The sequence below is a fragment of the Lampris incognitus genome, chromosome 17 (assembly GCF_029633865.1).
Source record: "Lampris incognitus isolate fLamInc1 chromosome 17, fLamInc1.hap2, whole genome shotgun sequence".
In the NCBI taxonomy this organism is placed as follows: domain Eukaryota; kingdom Metazoa; phylum Chordata; class Actinopteri; order Lampriformes; family Lampridae; genus Lampris; species Lampris incognitus.
Genome location: NC_079227.1, coordinates 37841051 through 37860342, shown reverse-complemented (window position 1 = coordinate 37860342; position 19292 = coordinate 37841051). Strand labels below are relative to the sequence as shown.

At 46.2% G+C, this 19292-nt stretch overlaps 1 protein-coding gene across 1 annotated transcript in view; it reads left to right on the top strand.

Annotated features, from left to right (window-relative positions):
* nhlrc2 (NHL repeat containing 2) overlaps positions 1-18787 on the top strand; it is a 38217-nt gene extending 19430 nt beyond the window's left edge. Inside the window, exons 7-12 of the mRNA XM_056297267.1 lie at positions 679-772; positions 1712-1943; positions 5526-5648; positions 6365-6574; positions 9260-9476; positions 16311-18787. Coding sequence (XP_056153242.1) covers positions 679-772; positions 1712-1943; positions 5526-5648; positions 6365-6574; positions 9260-9476; positions 16311-16573 — 1139 coding nt within the window. The 3' untranslated portion in view covers positions 16574-18787. The remainder of the gene's footprint in view (positions 1-678; positions 773-1711; positions 1944-5525; positions 5649-6364; positions 6575-9259; positions 9477-16310) is intronic.
* The last annotated feature ends 505 nt before the right edge of the window (positions 18788-19292 follow it).

The window sequence follows — 19292 nt, the reverse complement described above, 5'->3', positions numbered from 1 at the left end:
CGGTGGTGTACAGAGGCAAAATTACAAATATTGTGTAACTGTCCAAGTACTTATGGACCTAAATGTAGGTATGTGTTCGAACTCGATTACTTTCTACATTCAGTGTGCTGCAGCACATTAGCTCAGCGGTTAGTCAGCTGCTTTTCAATGAAGAGGTCGTTGGTTCGAACCTCTTCCGTATCATTTAAAATGATACGACTAACAATTTTGCGCTCAAGCAACATGCACATGCTGGAGAGTTCGAATCTTCCCTGCAGTCCCCCGTTTTAAACCGGCGGGATCTCTTCCTGTTTTGCTAAAAATCAATAAAGACAATAAAAATTGTCTTTTTTGAGTGGGTCTAAAGTGACATGTATAGACACTCTTTCCAGGTGAGCAGCTATCACCTGATAGCAGTTGGCAGGCCTGAATGTAGGCCGTATTAACGCATGCTTTTGAAAGTCACTGATATGCAAGGTGAATTTCACAAATATTCTGCCTACCAAAATAAGATTATTTTGATATGTTTTACAGAAAGAACCTTTCACGCTTGGTTCTAATATTGGCAACACTTCTCAACCAAGCATAATTAATTGAAAGACTGCCAAAAGCACAAAAAAAGCTTTCCCATTTGGTACAGAGTGTGTGTGTGTTTTTTGGGGGTTTTTTTCAGTGTTTTGTGTGTGTTTGCCTGTGTAGGTGGTGCCAAGGAGAATGTGCTGTGGATAGCGATGGCAGGGACCCACCAGATCTGGGCTTTGTTCCTAGCAGATGGAAAGCTTCCCAAAGGAAGGTGAGAGACTAGTACATCCTTACCATGTTCCCTTGGCGACTTCTGTAGCTCACAGTTGCTAATAATGCATTTTCCTAGTGCTTAAGGGGCAAGTTAGTGCTGGTGCTTTTTTTGTATATATAAATACTATATAACGTCAATGTTTTCTCTGGAGTAAATTTGGTTTACTTGCTCACATATATAGTTTTAACTAGATGCTTGGCCACCCATGTTAACACTGCACAAAAAGTATCTTGATAGTTTACCTTAGACCTTAATACTTTTCACTTACTGACTAGGTTTGAGAAGTGTCATTAGAGGGCATCTGTTGTCATGAGAAATGATTTAAGTCTCAACATCAGTAGAAATATCACATCGGGGGCGTCCGGGTGGCGTGGCGGTCTATTCCGTTGCCTACCAACACGGAGATCGCCGGTTTGAATCCCCGCGTTACCTGCGGCTTGGTCAGGCGTCCCTACAGACACAGTTGGCCGTGTCTGCGGTTGGGAAGCCGGATGTGGGTATGTGTCCTGGTCGCTGCACTAGTGCCTCCTCTGGTCGGTCGGGGCGTCTGTTCGGGGGGGAGGGGGAACTGGGGGGGAATAGTGTGATCCTCCCACGCGCTACGTCCGCCTGTCGAAAGTCCTCACTGTCAGGTGAAAAGAAGCAGCTGGTGACTCCATATCTATGAGAGGAGGCATGTGGTAGTGTGCAGCCCTCCCCGGATCGGCAGAGGGGGTGGAGCAGCGACCGGGACGGCTCGGAAGAGTGGGGTAATTGGCTGGATACAGTTGGGGAGAAAAGGGGAGAGGAAAAAAATCAGAAAAAAAAGAAATATCACATCACAGGACTCCTTCATACTCTACCTGGAGCCGAGGATCAATTGCACTGCTGAACCTGAACATCCAATAATGTATTGCAATGTGTTGTTATTATCGTCCATTTTTGCATCATGCACAGCGAGTCCAAAGCAGGGACGTGCATACGATGGGCAGGCAGCGGAAGCGAGGAGAACCGAAACAACGCCTACCCACACAAAGCCGGCTTCGCCCAGCCCTCAGGCTTGGCTCTGGCCCCAGAGGAATCCAATGGCTGCCTGTATGTCGCTGACAGCGAGAGCAGCACCATCCGCTCCCTGGCACTGAAGGACGGAGCTGTCAAGCTACTGGTTGGTGGAGAAAGAGACCCACTGGTGAGTCTCTGGAGGGGGTAAAAGTAAAGCAAGTGTTTGTTTTGTTTGCTCCTCGTCCAACATTCATCTAGACACACACACACGCCAACAGTTTATTTCTTGAGCCAAATAAGTCACGGTGATCCAGTATGTCATCACAACCAGGGAGACTGCAGACTCAACAAATGAGCTAAGCCGTGAACAAATTCTGCTATTCGAAAACAAGTTTTTCTCTTGGCCACAGGGTTGGTTTGAGATCAGTATTAAAGGATATGCACTGATGAGCCAAGATATTAAAACCCCCTGCCTAATAGGTCCCCCTCGTGCAGCTCTGACCTATCGAGGCATGGATTCCACAAGACCTCTGAAGGTGTCCTGTGGTATCTGGCACCAAGACGTTAGCAGCAGGTCCTTTAAGTCCTGTACGTTGTGAGGTGGGGCCTCCATGGATCAGACTTATTTTTCCAGCATGTGCCACAGATGCTCAATGTGATTGAGTGAATTTGGAGGCCAAGGCAACACCATGAACTCTTGTCATGTTCCTCAAACCATCCTGAATAAATTTTGCGGTGTGGCAGGGTGCATGATGCATGATGTATACCTTGTGCCCACGTGTCGGTGTTTTTACTGCTAGAAGCTCTGTCATAAATTAACACTTTTATCTAGTTTTTAGCCACAGTTGTATGCTACTTTTTAACTTTTAACGACTTTTAATTGATTTTATGGTTTGCCTGTACGGCAATTGATTCTGGATTCTGGATTTTATCCGACCATCGACTGTTGCGCGGACTTGATCGCACTGGAGTCTCTGACTCCGTAGTGCTTGCGCTGTATGTGGCGAGAACTGTATGGACTCAGCCCTCTACTGTGGCTGTAATTGGCGGTTTCATTTTTATTTATTTATACTTCCTCGCTGAGCTTTTTGTCTGAATTCTGGAAATACAGCCGTGTTCCCATTTTCAGTCTTCAGGCTTTGGGAAAAATGCCTCCCCTCTCTTCTCCCTCCAATGAATGCACCAGCTGTGCCACGCTCAGCCAGAAAGTCACAGAGCTTGAAACAAGAATCTCTTTGCTCTACCAAATACAAGAGGACGAAAAACATGACAGTTTGCTGCTTACCAAGCTGATGTCCCAGAAGCGGCTGACGATCAGAACCAGGGACATGAAATGCGTTGCGAATCGGCTCTCAGACAGAATGAGCCCTGCGCCAATGACTATGTGGACACTATTCCTTGGTCCGGCCCGAACCCGCTTTAGACCGACACCACATTGGACTTTGATATGTGCTATTGGTTAAAACAGGGAGCAAGACCAAAGAGCTGTTCTACCCCCGCAGTGTCAAACCCTGAGCTCTGGACAGATGTTGTCCAGGGTAAAAGAAGAGTCCGACACGACAAACACAGTTCCGCTAATGTCTCACCAGAGGTTCGGCTGGAGAACAGGTTTATTATTCTGGATGAGCTGCCTTTCAGTGAGCACAATGGTAATACCACAGCTAGCAATAGCACCGCTAGCTCAGAAGTTAACACCTTGCAATTGCAATTACTATTTCTACACTGCAAAAGATGTCAGTTCCTTCTTAGCGCTTGTAAAAAAGGCAAATTGGAGTTTTATTTCTCCAGCGATAACGTTTTGGCTGGACCGGGCCAACCATACAAACGCGAGTGTTGCTGACTGACTGACTGACTGACTGATCAGTTCGACATGATTGGGCCGCTGGATCAGATGACCCGTAATGTCATTGAAGATCGAGCTGGGCAGGAAGTCAGACACAGGAACGGCATAGAGCATCCTGTCAATTTTGCAAAATAAAACACAATTTGGAGACTCCCAATTGTCAGAAGTAGGAAAAAACAATAAACACAACTTAAACAGACAAAACAAAAAAAGAAACCATTTAACTATGTACCCTGCTTACCCATAGTAAAACCACAAAAATCAAGCAAAATTGACCAAATCAACAAGTCAACAAAACCTGGCATGTAAAATGCTTCATTTCTGAGGACAGAACAAACCCGCACACAGGAGACGTTTGCCCGCGTTGCAGATGCGATGTCCTAGAGCCAGACCCGGTGGGTTAGATGACTGAATGAACATGGAACACGATTGGCCCAGGTGATCAGGTGACCAAAAACGTCACCGAAGCCACGCGATTGTTCGGCCGACCAACGATATCACTGGTGAACGCGGAACTATCGTATGGAACGTAGCTTAACCGTGTCATGTGATATGCTACTTCATTTACTGGAACCGCTCCAGACATTTGCAGGTGAACATGTCATATCCAGGAATTCATATCATAGACACAGCCACTGACTAGCCCTCTAAACTGTTGGCCACAATTCTGAACACTGTCCATACGGTCCAGCCATATGCGAGGTTTTAACCTGGTCTTGTTTGTATGATATCGAAGCTTTTACTCCATAGTTAACATTTTAATCGCTTTCGTCCTTTTTTTGATTTCATTTCAACACATTCAGACTGCCCTCCGTGGGACCCGCTCTACTCTACTGAATGACTTTCCTTCACCTATTTTTGGCAGGGATTTTCTGAAGTTCAGCACTTCTGTTAATTAGTCCAATACAAAGAAGTCGTCCTTTTTCTGTTATTCCTTACAAGGACAGCGCAGTCACGCTTTTGTTCCTGTTCCTGTTGGAATGAATCCAGACCCCCGGAAGTCACTCGTCCCCCACCCTGTACTGTTGCCTCGCTGTTATTGTCTTAGCATTTTCAGTTGTCGTCATGCAGGTCATAGCCCAGCGAGGAGCTGACAGACTGTGTAGGACAGAAGCTTTAGGTAGATTTCCTGAGATGACAGTCACTGAGCTTGGTTTATCTCCTGGAGAGAGCAGGTGTCTTTGTATTATGTTCATGCATCTTCTTGATTTAGCGGCGCAGTGGTGCAGTGGTTAGCGCGGTCGCCTCACAGCAAGAAGGTCCTGGGTTCAAGCCCTGGGGTAGTCCAACCTCGGGGGTCGTCCCGGGTGGTCCTCTGTGTGGAGTTTGCATGTTCTCCTCGTGTCTGCGTGGGTTTCCTCCGGGTGCTCCGGTTTCCTCCCACAGTCCAAAGACGTGTAGGTCAGGTGAATCGGCCGTACTAAATTGTCCCTAGATTCAAGATTCAAGAGTTTTATTTGTCACGTACACACAAGTACAAGTCCCGAGTGCAGTGAAATGAAAATAAAGGTACGAGCTCCGAGATGTGCAAACAACACGTACACACGCGTTCCAATTTTCAATATACATTTTACAATGGTAAATTGTAAATTGTATATTTCCTAGGTGTGAATGTGTGTTGTTTGTGTATGTCGGCCCTGTGTGATGGCCTGGCGGCCTGTCCAGGGTGTCTCCCCGCCTGCCACCCAATGACTGCTGGGATAGGCTCCAGCATCTCTGTGACCCTGAGAGCAGGATAAGCGGTTTGGATAATGGAATAATGGGTCGTCTTGATTTCATTTGGTGAGAAAAAAATTCATCTGGGCAATTTGCACTTTAGCCCCAACAGGAAAAATGATGGGCAAGTGTTGGGATGCCCTGTGTTGATGTATTCTTTTTTGTGTAATTGTTGACCTGCTGACTGATGTGTTGTGTTGTCATGAACAGAACCTCTTTGCATTCGGGGACGTGGATGGGAAAGGTGTGGACGCCAAGCTGCAGCATCCTCTCGGTGTGGCCTGGGCTGCTGGTGGAAGCCTGCTGTACGTGGCTGATTCCTACAACCACAAGGTAGGGGAGGTGCTGCACAGGACAGCGCTGCAGTTGATGTTTAAGGCTTTAGTTCACCCAGTTACTGCCTCTGTTGCTGCAAAAGGTTTGCTTTCAGATACTTAGTGCATACACAAGCATCATCCCCCCACCCCCCTTTTTCTCCCCAATTGTATCCGGCCAGACACCCCACTCTTCCGAGCCGTCCCGGTCTCTGCTCCACCCCCTCTGCTGAGACGGGGAGGGCTGCAGACTACCACATGTCTCCTCCCATACATGTGGAGTCACCAGTCACTTCTTTTCACCTGACAGTGAGGAGTTTCACCAGGGGGACATAGCGCATGGGGGGATCACGCTACCCCCCCCCCTGCTGAACAGGTGCCCTGACTGACCAGAGGAGGCGCTAGTGCAGTGACGAGGACACGTACCCAAATCCGGCTTCCCACCCACAGACACGGTCAATTGTGTCTGTAGGGATGCCGACCAAGCCGGGGAGGCAACACGGGAACTCGAAATGGCGATCCCCATGTTGGTAGGCAACGGAATAGACCACCACGCCACCTGGACGCCCTAGTCTTTTTTTTCTAGTGGATTATGCACAGTGGCTCACGGTGGACACACTAGACCAGAATTCATACAATCGTTTCTTAACCAGCCTGTGTTTATTTATATTGTCTGTCTCTTGTGTGTGTGTGTGTGTGTGTGTGTGTGTGTGTGTGTGCGCGTGCATTATTCAGATCAAGGTGGTAGATCCAAAGACGAAGCAGTGTTGGACACTAGCTGGGACAGGAGAGGCTGGAGATGGTCTGGGGCCAGGATTTGCCGAGTCTGTCTTTAATGAGCCTGGGGGACTGTGTGTGGGCGAGGGGGACAGACTACTGTACGTGGCCGATACCAACAACCACCAAGTCAAAGTGCTGGACCTGGACACCAGGATGGTTTCACGGGTCAGACTTCCACATTTCATAAACCACTGCAAAGCAGCACTAGTGTTTGTGTGCTAAATGTCACCTTGTCCTGTTTAACAGCCACTTGCTGTTAGACGTGTTGTGGTCATTCTTTCTGCTTCACAGTGGTGAGAGACTAAATGACTCACACACGACTACATGAACTGCAGGGATGAGCACAAAGAGAGCTTCCTGTCAGAACTACATGGTATCACATATCAAAGTGGTTGGTAAACATGTAGTAGTAGTGGTGGTGGTGGTGGTGGTGGTGGTAGTAGTAGTGGTAGTAGTAGTATCGGCTATTTCTGGTCACATCTGTATCGTTTACTGAGTGCATCCCACAGCAAGACACCAGATGAAGCACACTTCCCTGACAAGAGCTGACCTGATGTTTTCAATACCTGCTACTGTGGTTAAGGTGGTCACTGTGGTCTGTGTATACAAGAGACCGAGACAGACAGAGAGAGACAGACAGACAGAAAGCAACAGACAGGGAGAGAGAGGCAGACAGAGAGAGAAGAGACAGGGAGAAGGGGGGAGAGACAGAGACAGACAGACAGACCTTTAACCAAGCCTTTAATGGTCCAATTTTTCATTCACATCAAGATAACGAGCGATAACGAGAGAGAGACAGACGGGGAGAGGGGGAGAGAAAGGGAGAGAGACAGACGGACAGAAGGAGAGGGAGAGAGACAGAAGACACGGCAAGGGAGAGAGAGACAGACAGACAGAAAAAGAGGCAGACAGACAGATAGAGATAGACCTTCAACGAAGTCTTTAATGGTCCAATTTTTCATTCACACCAAGATAACGAGAGATAATGAGAGAGAGACAGAGAGCGAGTGACATGGAGAGGTGGAGAGGGAGACAGAGACGGACAGACAGACAGAGGGAGAGATTTTTAAAAAGTAACTTTTATTTTTTTAAAAATGCAATCATATTCAAAACACAAGCAAATAAATAAATATTGAAAAATAAATGTAAATCACATAAATTCTCCAGAAAAACCAGCTGGTTGTGTTTTACTGAGCACAACACATTCCCATGAGCCCAGACAGCACTGAGCTGCTGGGTATCCTTCATTTCTCTGTAATAACTGAAGTCGATCATCATCCTGGCCTTTACCCTCCTAGTAAACAGCAGCTTTATATCAGTGTCCGCTGCGTTGTCCATCTTCCTCTTTCTGCTTACATATATGGCCATTTCTGCTTGTCCCGGGAGGACATTTTTCTTCTGCAGTTTGTTTATACTTAAACCCCAGAATGAACATGTGCTTGGAGAAAACCTCCTCTACCTTACCTTTCTCTCTCTCAGGAGAGAGAGAGAGGCAGACAGACGGAGTCAGGGAGAGAGAAAGGCAGACAGAGAGAGACAGACAGACAGAGAAAGAGAGAGAGACAGAGAGGGGGAGAGTGTGCGTTCATGCATGTGTGTGTGTGCGTAGTGAATCATTCCATAGACACAGTGCAGAGATGTGATTAAGTGCATGTGAGTGTGTTTTGTCAGTTAGTCAGGATGTGTGTGTCCAACAAGGCTTCGGAATGTCAAGTACAGGGGCTCTTTTCATGGGTTGCGTTAAGACAGCTGTCTTACGCCTCTCTAATTTCTCTACCGCCTGAAATGGGCGGCACGGTGGCCCAGTGGTTAGCACTGTTCCTCACAGCAAGAAGGTCCTGGGTTCAAACCCCGGGCCGTCCCAGGTCCTTTCTGTGTGGAGTTTGCATGTTCTCTCTCCCTGCGTCTGCGTGGGTTTCCTCCCACCATCAAAAGACATGCATGTTAGGGTTAATACTCCTGCCTGCGCCCCTGAGCAAGGCAGTGGAAAGAAGAACTGGAGTTGGTCCCCGGGTGCTGCACAGCGGCAGCCAACTGGTCCTATAGCTGCAGTGTGTGTTGAGATGGGTTAAATGCAGAGGGTGACTTTCCCCACGGGCATTATTACACTGCATCTCATCTTCTCTGCCTGTCTTAACTGGAGGTGGCCAACATGGAGGTAATGTTAGCAACAGTACTCCAAGTATTTTAAACAATATCCATTTTTATCACTGTATCTGCTTACATATGCCAAAATACCATGTGTAAGAGTCCAGTCTGGAGTTCATAATGTTGAACTCCATCCATTATCCAAGCCGCTTATCCCAATCGGGGTTGCGGGGATATTGGAGCCTATCCCAGCAGTCACTAGGCGGGAGGCGGGGAGACACCCTGGACAGGCCGCCAGTCCATCACAGGGCCCACACACACACACACATTCACACCGAGACAATTTAGTACGGGCGATTCACCTGACCTACATGTCTTTGGACTGTGGAAGGAAACCGGAGCCCCCGGAGGAAACCCACACAGACATGCAAACTCCACACAGAGGACGACCCGGGAAGACCTCCAAGGTTGGACTACCCCGGGACTTGAACCCAGGACCTTTTTGCTGTGAGGCGACCGTGCTAACCACTGCGCCACTGTCAAACAACATTTGGTTTTTAAATGACAATACCTTACATATTTCAAACCTCATGTTGTGAGAAATGTTGGGTAATAGATTCTCTTTGTCGTTAAACTTAGACGACAACATCGTTTAGTGTGATATGATGACATGTGAATTTCAGGTTGAAAAATGGTGAACAGAAATGTGAATTATCCTCCGGCCAGAATCTGAGCTGTGCTTTTTTTTCCTCTCGTGTCCAGTTCCCCATTTCATTTGACCACACAGACTCGGTCCCCACGAAGTCTTCGGTATCGTCTGCTCAAGTCCCCTCGCTGCCTAAATCTGCTCCCAGGGTGGAAATGCCGCCGCTGGCCGTGGCTCCGGGCCAGACGCTCACCATGGCCCTGACCCTGTCACTTCCAGAAGGAGCCAAGCTCACTGAAGAGGCCCCGAGCTCGTGGAGACTGTCCTCTGACGGTAAAGTAGCCGCCCTCTGTATCACTCAGTACGTTTACATGACACTTAAAAAATGGAATTATTGCGTTAGTTCGACTAAAACCGGACTTTTAAAATGCATGTCAACATGTTAGCTCGACTGAAGTCGAAGTTGTAATAGCCGGACTAACACACCCAGATAATGCGATTGGAAGTCGATTTACTTCTGCATGTATACACCTTAGTCGGACTGGAGCTGGTCGAGGCGATCTGCACACGCGCTAACTTTCCGCATGCCAAGTCTGACCCGGAAGGCGAACAGCGTAAACAGAAGACGAGGGGGACACAAGAAGAGGAAGCCAGTAACTGCAAACATAGCGAAAACATCGAGAGCTCATTTTTGGATGGATGAATAGATGGGAGTATATGCTTACTCAGTTGAAAGAGCTGAACATTTTAAAATACATGGACGGGGGGAAGACAAGAAATGGCGACTTATTCAAAAAAGTAGCCGAGCAGATGGTCGGGGCAGGGTTTAAAAGGACGCCGGAGCAGATCCGCATTCGGAGGGGTTGCTAATTTCCTAGTTCACTACGACGATTGTTGTGCTCTGCGTGTGTGACGTAATAGGTCAACCGGTAATGGCGCAATAAAAACAAGCTGAAAGAGTGCATGTCGCCGCCTATCGTAGCGGAGCCCACATGACTCCCTCAGTAAATCGATTTCCCTCCCGCGCATGTATATACTGGGACCAAAGTCAGTAGTCGGACTAATGAACTAATCGAGCTATAACCATAGCTCGACTAAACTGTGCATGTAAACGTACTGACTGCTGAGCAGTGCAGAGGAAGTGTTGTGCTGTCCATGACTAGTTTTATCTTCACTGCTGAGCAGTGCAGAGGAAGTGTTGTGCTGTCCATGACTAGTTTTATGTACATGTACTTCAAGTTGTAAAAACAGCAAGAAAGATTGATATGTATGTTATAATTAAAGATGACCTTTTTAGGCTGTTGCTCAGAATCAAATACCTTACCAGGTAGTATGAGTGACTGAAACTGACTACTCAGCAGTCAGAAACACTTTATTTGTCATTTCTCCAGCCCACAGCAGTGCAACACGAAAGACAAAAACACATCCAAAAACTACAAGAACACATATATCCAAACTAACACATCTATCCAAAGTAACACACATATCCAAACTAACACACATATCCAAACTAACACATATATCCAAAGTAACACACATATCCAAACTAACACACGTATCCAAACTAACACACGTAGCCAAACTAACACATATATCCAAAGTAACACACATATCCAAAGTAACACACATATCCAAACTAACACACGTATCCAAACTAACACATGTATAAACTAACGCATATATCCAAACTAACAAACATATCCACACTAACGCACATATCCAAACTAACGCACGTATCCACACTAACGCACGTATCCACACTAACGCACGTATCCACACTAACGCACGTATCCACACTAACGCACGTATCCACACTAACGCACATATCCACACTAACGCACGTATCCACACTAACGCACATATCCACACTAACACATATGCGTGGGCATGGGCTAGCAGTTAGCTTAGCCTGCCCCGCGTCCACATCCTTTCAGACCAGCCTTGGTGTTTCCTCTTCGGGTGCTGCTCCGATCAGGGTCGTGGTCCCTGGGCCCACAGGACGTAGCAGACCAAGCTCCCTCAGCTGATCCAAAACCAGCTCTCCCAGCCAGACACCCTCGACACACCTCCCCGCACTCCACACGATGGCACTAAAAACAGAGTCAAGGCTAGGCGAGGCCGCCGCCACACCGCCCTCGGTGTTATTGAAAGTGACGGTCTGCATGGGCTAGCAGTTAGCTTAGCCTGTCTCACTTCCCAATTGATGTTTGTGTTTTTTTTATCTTCACTCTTAAGCTTGTTTGAATATGGGAGAACGCTGAATTCCCCGCCTTGAAAGATAAAAATGTTTTGGTGGCATAATTGCAAGTTGGCAAAATTATTGTTGTTTCCCTGACTTGATGTGAGTCAGCCAGTTGTTGAACTTTCAACACCTTGCTTGTATGTCTATATTCTATGATGTGTATTGCTCAAACAACTATGAGGAAGCAACAGTGTAGAACCCTGGTGTCAATGTCGGCGTAAAGTGGGCAGAACAGTCGTGTCACTGTAGTAGGGAACGTCCATCACAGATGTTTAGACAAATTACACCCAGCTTTGTAAAGAGGGAACGACCATCCCTGAACTGAGGTGGGGGCTAAGAGTACATCTGTCACCATCTTACAATGCTGTGATTGTAACTATTCCCCAACCCTCTTCATAGTACACATGGCCATTGTAACTCTGGTTAATGGTCACGGTAATTTGCATATGAAACCAATCATCGGTTTCAGTCGTTAAGTAGCTATATTGTTTATAAGGGTGGGGATACCTACAGTCAGTTTAGGGCCCAGACACACCAAACCGACTAGCGGTGACGAAGGCCGACTGTTGCATCGCCTCACGTCGCCTGCCATCTGAGCCACAAAGTAGCACTTGAACACACTGCAAAGACTATAGCCGATGGCCAACTAGCATGTACATTCTGCTAAACTAAGCCAATCAGAGTGCTCTCTCTCACCGATGGGCTCCGCCGATTCAACATGCTGAATCGACCGAAAAGCTGCCAACAGGAGTCCAACCAGTGCCGACGGTGCAGGACACACCGCAAAAACTAGGGTCACCGACGGCCCGACATTGGCTGATGGCCGACCGTCGGCCTGGTGTGTCAGGGCCCTTAGACTGAAGAGGTCACTTAGATGAGTAATGAAATGTCTCCCACTAAACCTTGTTTTCAGATGAACTGATTGAACTTTTCTGGTACACCATATATACAACCCCAGAAGGCACCAAGTTCTGATTTTCCTGCAGCAGTCTCCTCCATACCTGCTCCCCCAAGCCTGATCAGACACTCGTTCATACACTTCCCTGCCATGGCTTGTCCATGTCCACTTCCTTGTCCACAACGTTTCACACTCTATAGTTTCCAACCAGTAATGTTCAGCATCTGTCCTCAAAAGCAATAGGCTGATAAGTTGATTAAATCATCAGGCTGGGGGGTGTCCGGGTAGCGTTGTGGTCTATTCCGTTGCCCACCATCACAGGGATCGCCAGTTTGAATCCCCGTGTTACCTCCGGCTTGGTCTGGTGTCCCTACAGACATAATTGGCCGTGTCTGCTGGTGGGAAGCCGGATGTGGGTGTGTCCTGGTTGCTGCACTAGCGCCTCCTCTGGTCGGTCGGGGCGCCTGTTCAGGCGGGAGGGGGAACTGGGGGGAATAGCGTGATCCCCCCACACGCTACGTCCCCCTGGTGAAACTTCTCACTGTCAGGTGAAAAGAAGCGGCTGGCGACTCCATCAGAGGAGGCATGTGGTAGTCTGCAGCCCTCCCCGGATCGGCAGAGGGGATGGAGCAGTGACCGGGACGGTTCGGAAGAGTGGAGTAATTGGCCAAGTACAACTGGGGGGGAAAAAATCCAAAGGAAAAAAAAACATCTGGCTAGGAAAGGCCTGCTTAGCAGATCACCTACCAACAACAGCAGCAAACGCAGGGTAAATGATATTGTATTCATGCCTTGTTTTAAAAAATTCAAATTAGTATCAATCGCTTAAACTCTCCAACAACTTTGTTTTAGCCGATGATGCACACTTGTGTCATGGCACAATAGAAGTGAATGATGCTTGGCGTTGAACTCACTAAACCCTACAGCTAAGCACATGAGCCTCATACAGAGCTCCACTTTGCACCAAAATAAAGCTCTTGTTGCCCTGCTAGCCCACGCCTGGAATTCAGCGCATGACAGAGATAGAAGAGCGTGAAATGTTCCATCCTTTCTCTAACAGCCAACTGAACTGTCTTTCAGAAACATAAGTTATGTTATATATCATATATGCTCTGATATACATCATGTATGTCGTTCCAAAGATGTTCTCAAAACAGCCAAGTGATTAAGGTAAGCGATGTCACTCTTCCAGTAAGCGGTGTGTAATTTAAGCCGTGATTGATGGTCAGTTCATCGGGTTGTAAACACGAGTATCTCGCATAATAAGTAAGGGAGGAAGTGTGCAAGAGCAGCAGCTTATTTTTAGAACATTTTGATAAGAGCAGATGCTTTGGCTTATATAATTAGCTGCCGCTGTATGTTACGTGATCCTTAGTGTTGAGATTAAACCCAGTCTAGACCTGTGTTAATCAGATCAGGGCAGAGAAGGGAATTGTGATGGATCAAGGTAGCAGCACACATCAGTCCTGAATTGGATCAAGGCCCAGCAGCATTTTTTTGGAATTGAGTTTCTGGGACCCATGGTCATCACATTGTCATAATGCACAGCTGATAGTGGGAATGGGTGGTCTCCAGTATTTCACAGATACATACTTTGGTTTTGTCATATTTGCATCTTTGTTCAAACATTGATGTGTCTTGTGTCTGTTTGTCAGAACACCCTCCTTCAATGCCAGGATGAACCTGCTCTGGGTGGTAGAGTAGCAAAATGTTCTGGTGAGGCCGGCCTTAAACAATGGCTGCGTTTACATGCACAGTTAAGTGGAGCTACGGTTACAGCTGGATTAGGCCATGTAATTGGACTACTGTCATTGTCCCAGTATACAAGAACCAGTATACAAGAACCAGAGGAGAATCAGTTTATTGACAGAAGTATGTCCGACCCTGGTACAGTAAGTGGCGATATGCCCCCTTTCAGCTGGTTGCTATTGGACCTTCTTCCGGTTGACCTATTGCGTCACATACCAAACAAGCGACAAACAATATTAGCAAGCGGCAAGTGGGTTCCATGTCGAGCGGTGAAAACTTCCACCGCTTTCTTAAATAGTTCGCCATTCCGCATTCTCCTTCCATCCATGTACTTCAGGATATTCAAATCCTTCAGCTGACACAACATAAAGTTTGTCTCCTTGTCTGTCCAGAAATGCGTGGTTCTCGCTCTAGCACTCGCCATGTTGATACCGTTGATACTATGCTGTTCCACTTCCGGGTGAAACACCACCGCGGGAACTATGGATCATGCGCAGAACGCCTAGGCCAGTTCAGGGCCGATTGACACGTATACATGCCAGAGTAAATCCATCCCCAACCGCATTATCTAGGTGTGTTAGTCCGACTTCCAGAAATTCAATTTGGTACGATTTCAGTCGGACTAAAACATTTACATGTATTTTAAAAGTCCAGTTTTAGTCGGACTAACACAATAAATCCACTTTTTCTAACATCATGTAAACGTCTTTGAGCAACATACTCAACCCTTACCTGTTCAAAGGGTGTCATGAACTTACAGGCAATCAGAGGGTGAATGGAGAAATTCCACAGGGGGAGTTAATAAAGCGACTCAAAATTAATTAAAATTCTTGATTTAACGTGGAGTCCAAGATTGCATACAAGTTACTTCCTAGTTTACTTGTGATGTACAATGCAAAAGCTTGGCCAACCCACCGTCACACAACTTCAACATTAATTTAGTCCTGTGAGACTGCAAATTCAGATGCCACAGTGGTAAGCTGGGAGAGTGGAGTGGGTGGAGAAAAGTGTCAGGAGTGATTTGTGACAGAAGGGTTCCAGCAAGAGTTAAAGGGAAGGTTTACAAGATGGTAGTGAGACCAGCTGTGTTGTATGGTTTGGAGACAGTGGCATTGATAAAAAGACAGGAGGTGGAGCTGGAGGTGGCAGAGTTGAAGATGTTAAGATTTTCATTGGGAGTGATGAAGAAGGACAGGATTAGGAGCGAGTATATAAGAGGGACAGCTCCGGTTGGACGGTTTGGAGACAAAGCAAGAGAGGCAAGATTGAGATGGTTTGGACATGTGTGGAGGAGAGATGCTGGGTATACTGGGAGAAGGATGCTGAATATGGAGCTGCCAGGGAAGAGGAAAAGAGGAAGTTCATGGATGTGGTGAGGGAGGACATGCAGGTGGCTGGTGTGACAGAGGAAGATGCAGAGGACAGGAAGAGATGGAAACGGATGATCCGCTGTGGCAACCCCTAATGGGAGCAGCCAAAGGTAGTAGCAGTAGTAGTAGTAGTAGTCTGCTGAGAGATATTCTTATATGGGTATATGACAATCAGAATCAGAAACACTTTATTTGTCATTTCATTTCATGCACTTGCACACATGAAATAAAACGAAACATCATTGCCCTCAGCAGTGCAACACAAAGACAAAAACTACAAGAACTTCAAGAACACATATATCCAAACTAACACATATCTCAATACTAAACAAACAAAAAAAATCACTGTCCAAGAGCGCAAACGCCAGCCAGGATGACTGTTGGAGCTGCCGGTCTGCATGGGCTAGCGGTTAGCTTAGCCTGCCCCACTTCCGCATCCTGTCAGACCACCCTTAGTGTTTCCTCTTTGGGTGCAGCGCTGGTCAGGGCCATGACCTCTGGTCCCACGGGACACAGCAGACCAGACAATATATGTTTGCTCATTGTGATTGTCCTGGATATAAAATACGTCCTTGGGTAGATTCCCCATAGGACAAGTGTGTCTTAATGAGCTTAAGTCAAGTCAATTTTATTTGTGTAGCCCAATATCACAAATTACAAATTTGCCTCAAGGGGCTTTACAGCGACACAACTTCCTGTCCTTAGACCCTCGCATTGGATAAGGAACAACTCCCTAAAAAAAACTCTTGAACATAGAGAAAAAACAGAGGAGTGATCTCTCTCGGGTGACTCTAATGGCCAACCACTTGATTTCATGAAACGTTAAAATTGGTCTTACTGTTAAAAGAACACATCTGTATAAATGTAGGTGCTGTGCTGTAAGTATCTGCTCTCTGTTTACTCCTTAGGTAATGAGTGGTTGCTAGAGAGCCAGGAAGTTACTGGCAACATCCTGGACCTGTCCAGTCCCCTCCACATCTCCACCAAACTCCCAGCCATTACGAAGACGAGAGACTCCACCCCAACCCTCACCTTGAGCGTCTGGGTGTTCTTCTGCCTGCCAGCGGACAGAGCATGCATGATGAGAGCGGTGTCCTTTGTCCAGCCTCTAGAGATGGACACTAACGCAGGAGGGGAAGAGGTCACTGTGGCATTGGCTCACGCCTTCTAAAACAACCTCCACCCTCTCTGTCCAGTGTTACATTGTCCACAGACAAACTTCACTTCACCGTTTCTTCAGTGTTGAAACTTCAGCTCTGCTCTATTTGAGCTCTTGCAATAGGATAATTTCTTCCTTCTTAGGGCGTTGTTGTTTCTTAAAGCTGTTACTTTTGTGAAAAATGCAGTTTAACCATAACAAACTTTTCATGGAATATCTAAATATAAACTGATAAGAAACCCCCTTAGTTAAAACTTATGTAACCAGTCTGCAGGGCAGTTGGCTGAATTGCTTGTTGTTTGATTACTGCTGATAAGACAGACCGAGCAGCATTCAGTTTGAAACCAGGGAAGTCCTTCAACAAGCCAAACTACAGATTAAAACATTTGGGAACACTTTGTGAAAAGTACAGCTTTTTTATAGGCTCCCATGAACTCTATGAAGACACTGTCCTGAAGTTTTGTTTTTGGAAGTGAAGGCTAAACCAAAAGGTTTTACCCTGCCAGCCAGTTTTTATCCTGACTCACGTTCCAACACCATGTACACTAGGAAACATGAAAGGGAAACATTCAATTTGTAAAGAAATATTGGGATGTTATCAACGTGTACTGTAACTTTAATAATAGAGAGCGAGTGTTGTGTGGCAGTCACAGAAATTCGTTCACCTAATATCTAATTATAAAAGAAAAGACCTTTTTAAAAATTGTCAAGCTCTTAAGTACTGTTTTAAAAAGGAAGTGGTGGCACCCTTCCATTTTGCATTTGTTACCAGTAGTATAGTTGGTGGTGGTGGGGTCAGAAACCATGTGGCCCAATCATATTGGAGACACTCCAAACTCCAGTAAGATGTAGAAGTTGGAGCGGTGCAGCAAAGTGTGCCATGAAGAGAAATGATGAGCTTTAAATAACAATTTGCCTGCACTACTGTCACAAGTAACAGACGAGTATGGCCGACTCCTCAAATGTTCTTTTGAGGTTTTTTCTACATCGTATGAGGGTGTTTTGTGATGAAGAGGATAGACTTCCAAATTGTCCAAAACCTTTCCTCTTGTTTTCCCTTAACTGGTTGATAAGAACAGAATGGAACTTGGTCTCTGTGCCTCTGAAAAGTGATCTATGTAAAATTGCCGTCACTGTTATCTATGCAGATAGTACATGTGTAAAATGTGCAGCCCTGCCGTATTCCCATACATCTTCTCTGTACGGCCCTGGATTAGGTCGTTCCATACAAGGACACAAGGTCACAATTTGGCGGCAGACTTTCAAAATATGTCTATCTCGTGTTTGTCTTTGTCATATTTATGTCGCCACTTTATGAATGTTCACAGAAGTGGGTTATGCACAGACGAGGAGGTGATAGTCCCAGCTACAAGCGTGCGTTGCTTCTGCGTCCCCTGACTGATTGATTATACTGCGTGTTTTAATGGCATCGGGAGCCTTTATGACTGATCAAATAAATTTGGCTGCTGTTCCAGTGGCAAAATAACAAACAAAGTGCCTATTTTAAATTCAAGTAGGCAGCTGCTTCCATGTGAATAGACCATACTTAGATGGCTGCTTCGTCCCAGTGCGTTGTATAAAATGTTATTTTTGGAAGATGAAGCCAGTGATGGTAATGACTGTAATCTGTCACGCATTTATACGCCTTGTCTTGACACAACAAACTCGGAGATGTTGTGATTGGGGGCTGTTGTGATTAAATTCAGTATAAAACTACGTTATTGATGTTCCAATGTTATAACCCAAAAAAGTTAGTCATCTTTCCCTGTTTGTCTCAGGAATGAGCTTCTATTGTCGTCATGATGGCCCATCATGATGGTGTCTGTAGGACTTTATTCATACGTGTTCTGACAGCTTCACCGAGGTGCCTTACCATGTATGTTGTGATTCGATCACGGTCTCCAAAGCAGCATCATATACTGAAGTGATGGGTAAGATGCTTGATTCCCTCAAGTTCACTCCGACTCCACTAGAAACATTTTACTGTTTAGCTCTGCTGTCTGTCATTGCTGATGAGCAGTAATGAGTTGGGAGGACTTCCCCTGTTTGTTCTCTCACCATCTAATGGTTTCTTCTGCCTCCCAAACGTAACTACATCTTTTAACTGTTTGGATTTTTGTTTTGTTTTTTCTATTCCTGTCGAGGGGACCTCTAAAGCGGTTAGCTTGTGAGCGCTGCTCTATGAATTGCAACAGAGTAATATAACGGAAAATAAAACCTATTTAACTTGCCTGCTATGTGTCTGTGCTTGTGTACATAAGGTGCACTGACCCTTAGTTGTTTGTTTTGTAAGTAAAAAACCACCACATCTGCATTTCAGCTCCATGTCTTTCCCCTAAAGAACTAACAACAATCTACAATTCTCAGACTTGGAGAGATAAATGCATCACTTAGCTTCAATTGTACAAATATTATACCTTATGTTCACTTATGCCTCGCGTTATTCCCACAACAGCCATTATGACCGGTCACAGGTGAAGTGTCCACCGTGTCCACCTTGCCAGGGTCTTAGGAGTGGAGCAGAGCGACGTAAAACCAGACCATGTCTGTGAATGTTCTCATTCATCCAGGTCATGGTTATCCAAAGGAGTTGAATCAAGTGCAACTGGACTTGGTATATATCCGTGAAGGCGTTTCGCCTCTCATCCAAGAGGCTTCCTCAGTTCGTGCCTTTCTGACTAGACCTAGACTAGCTTGGTCTAGACTAGACCAAGCTAGTCTAGACCAAGCT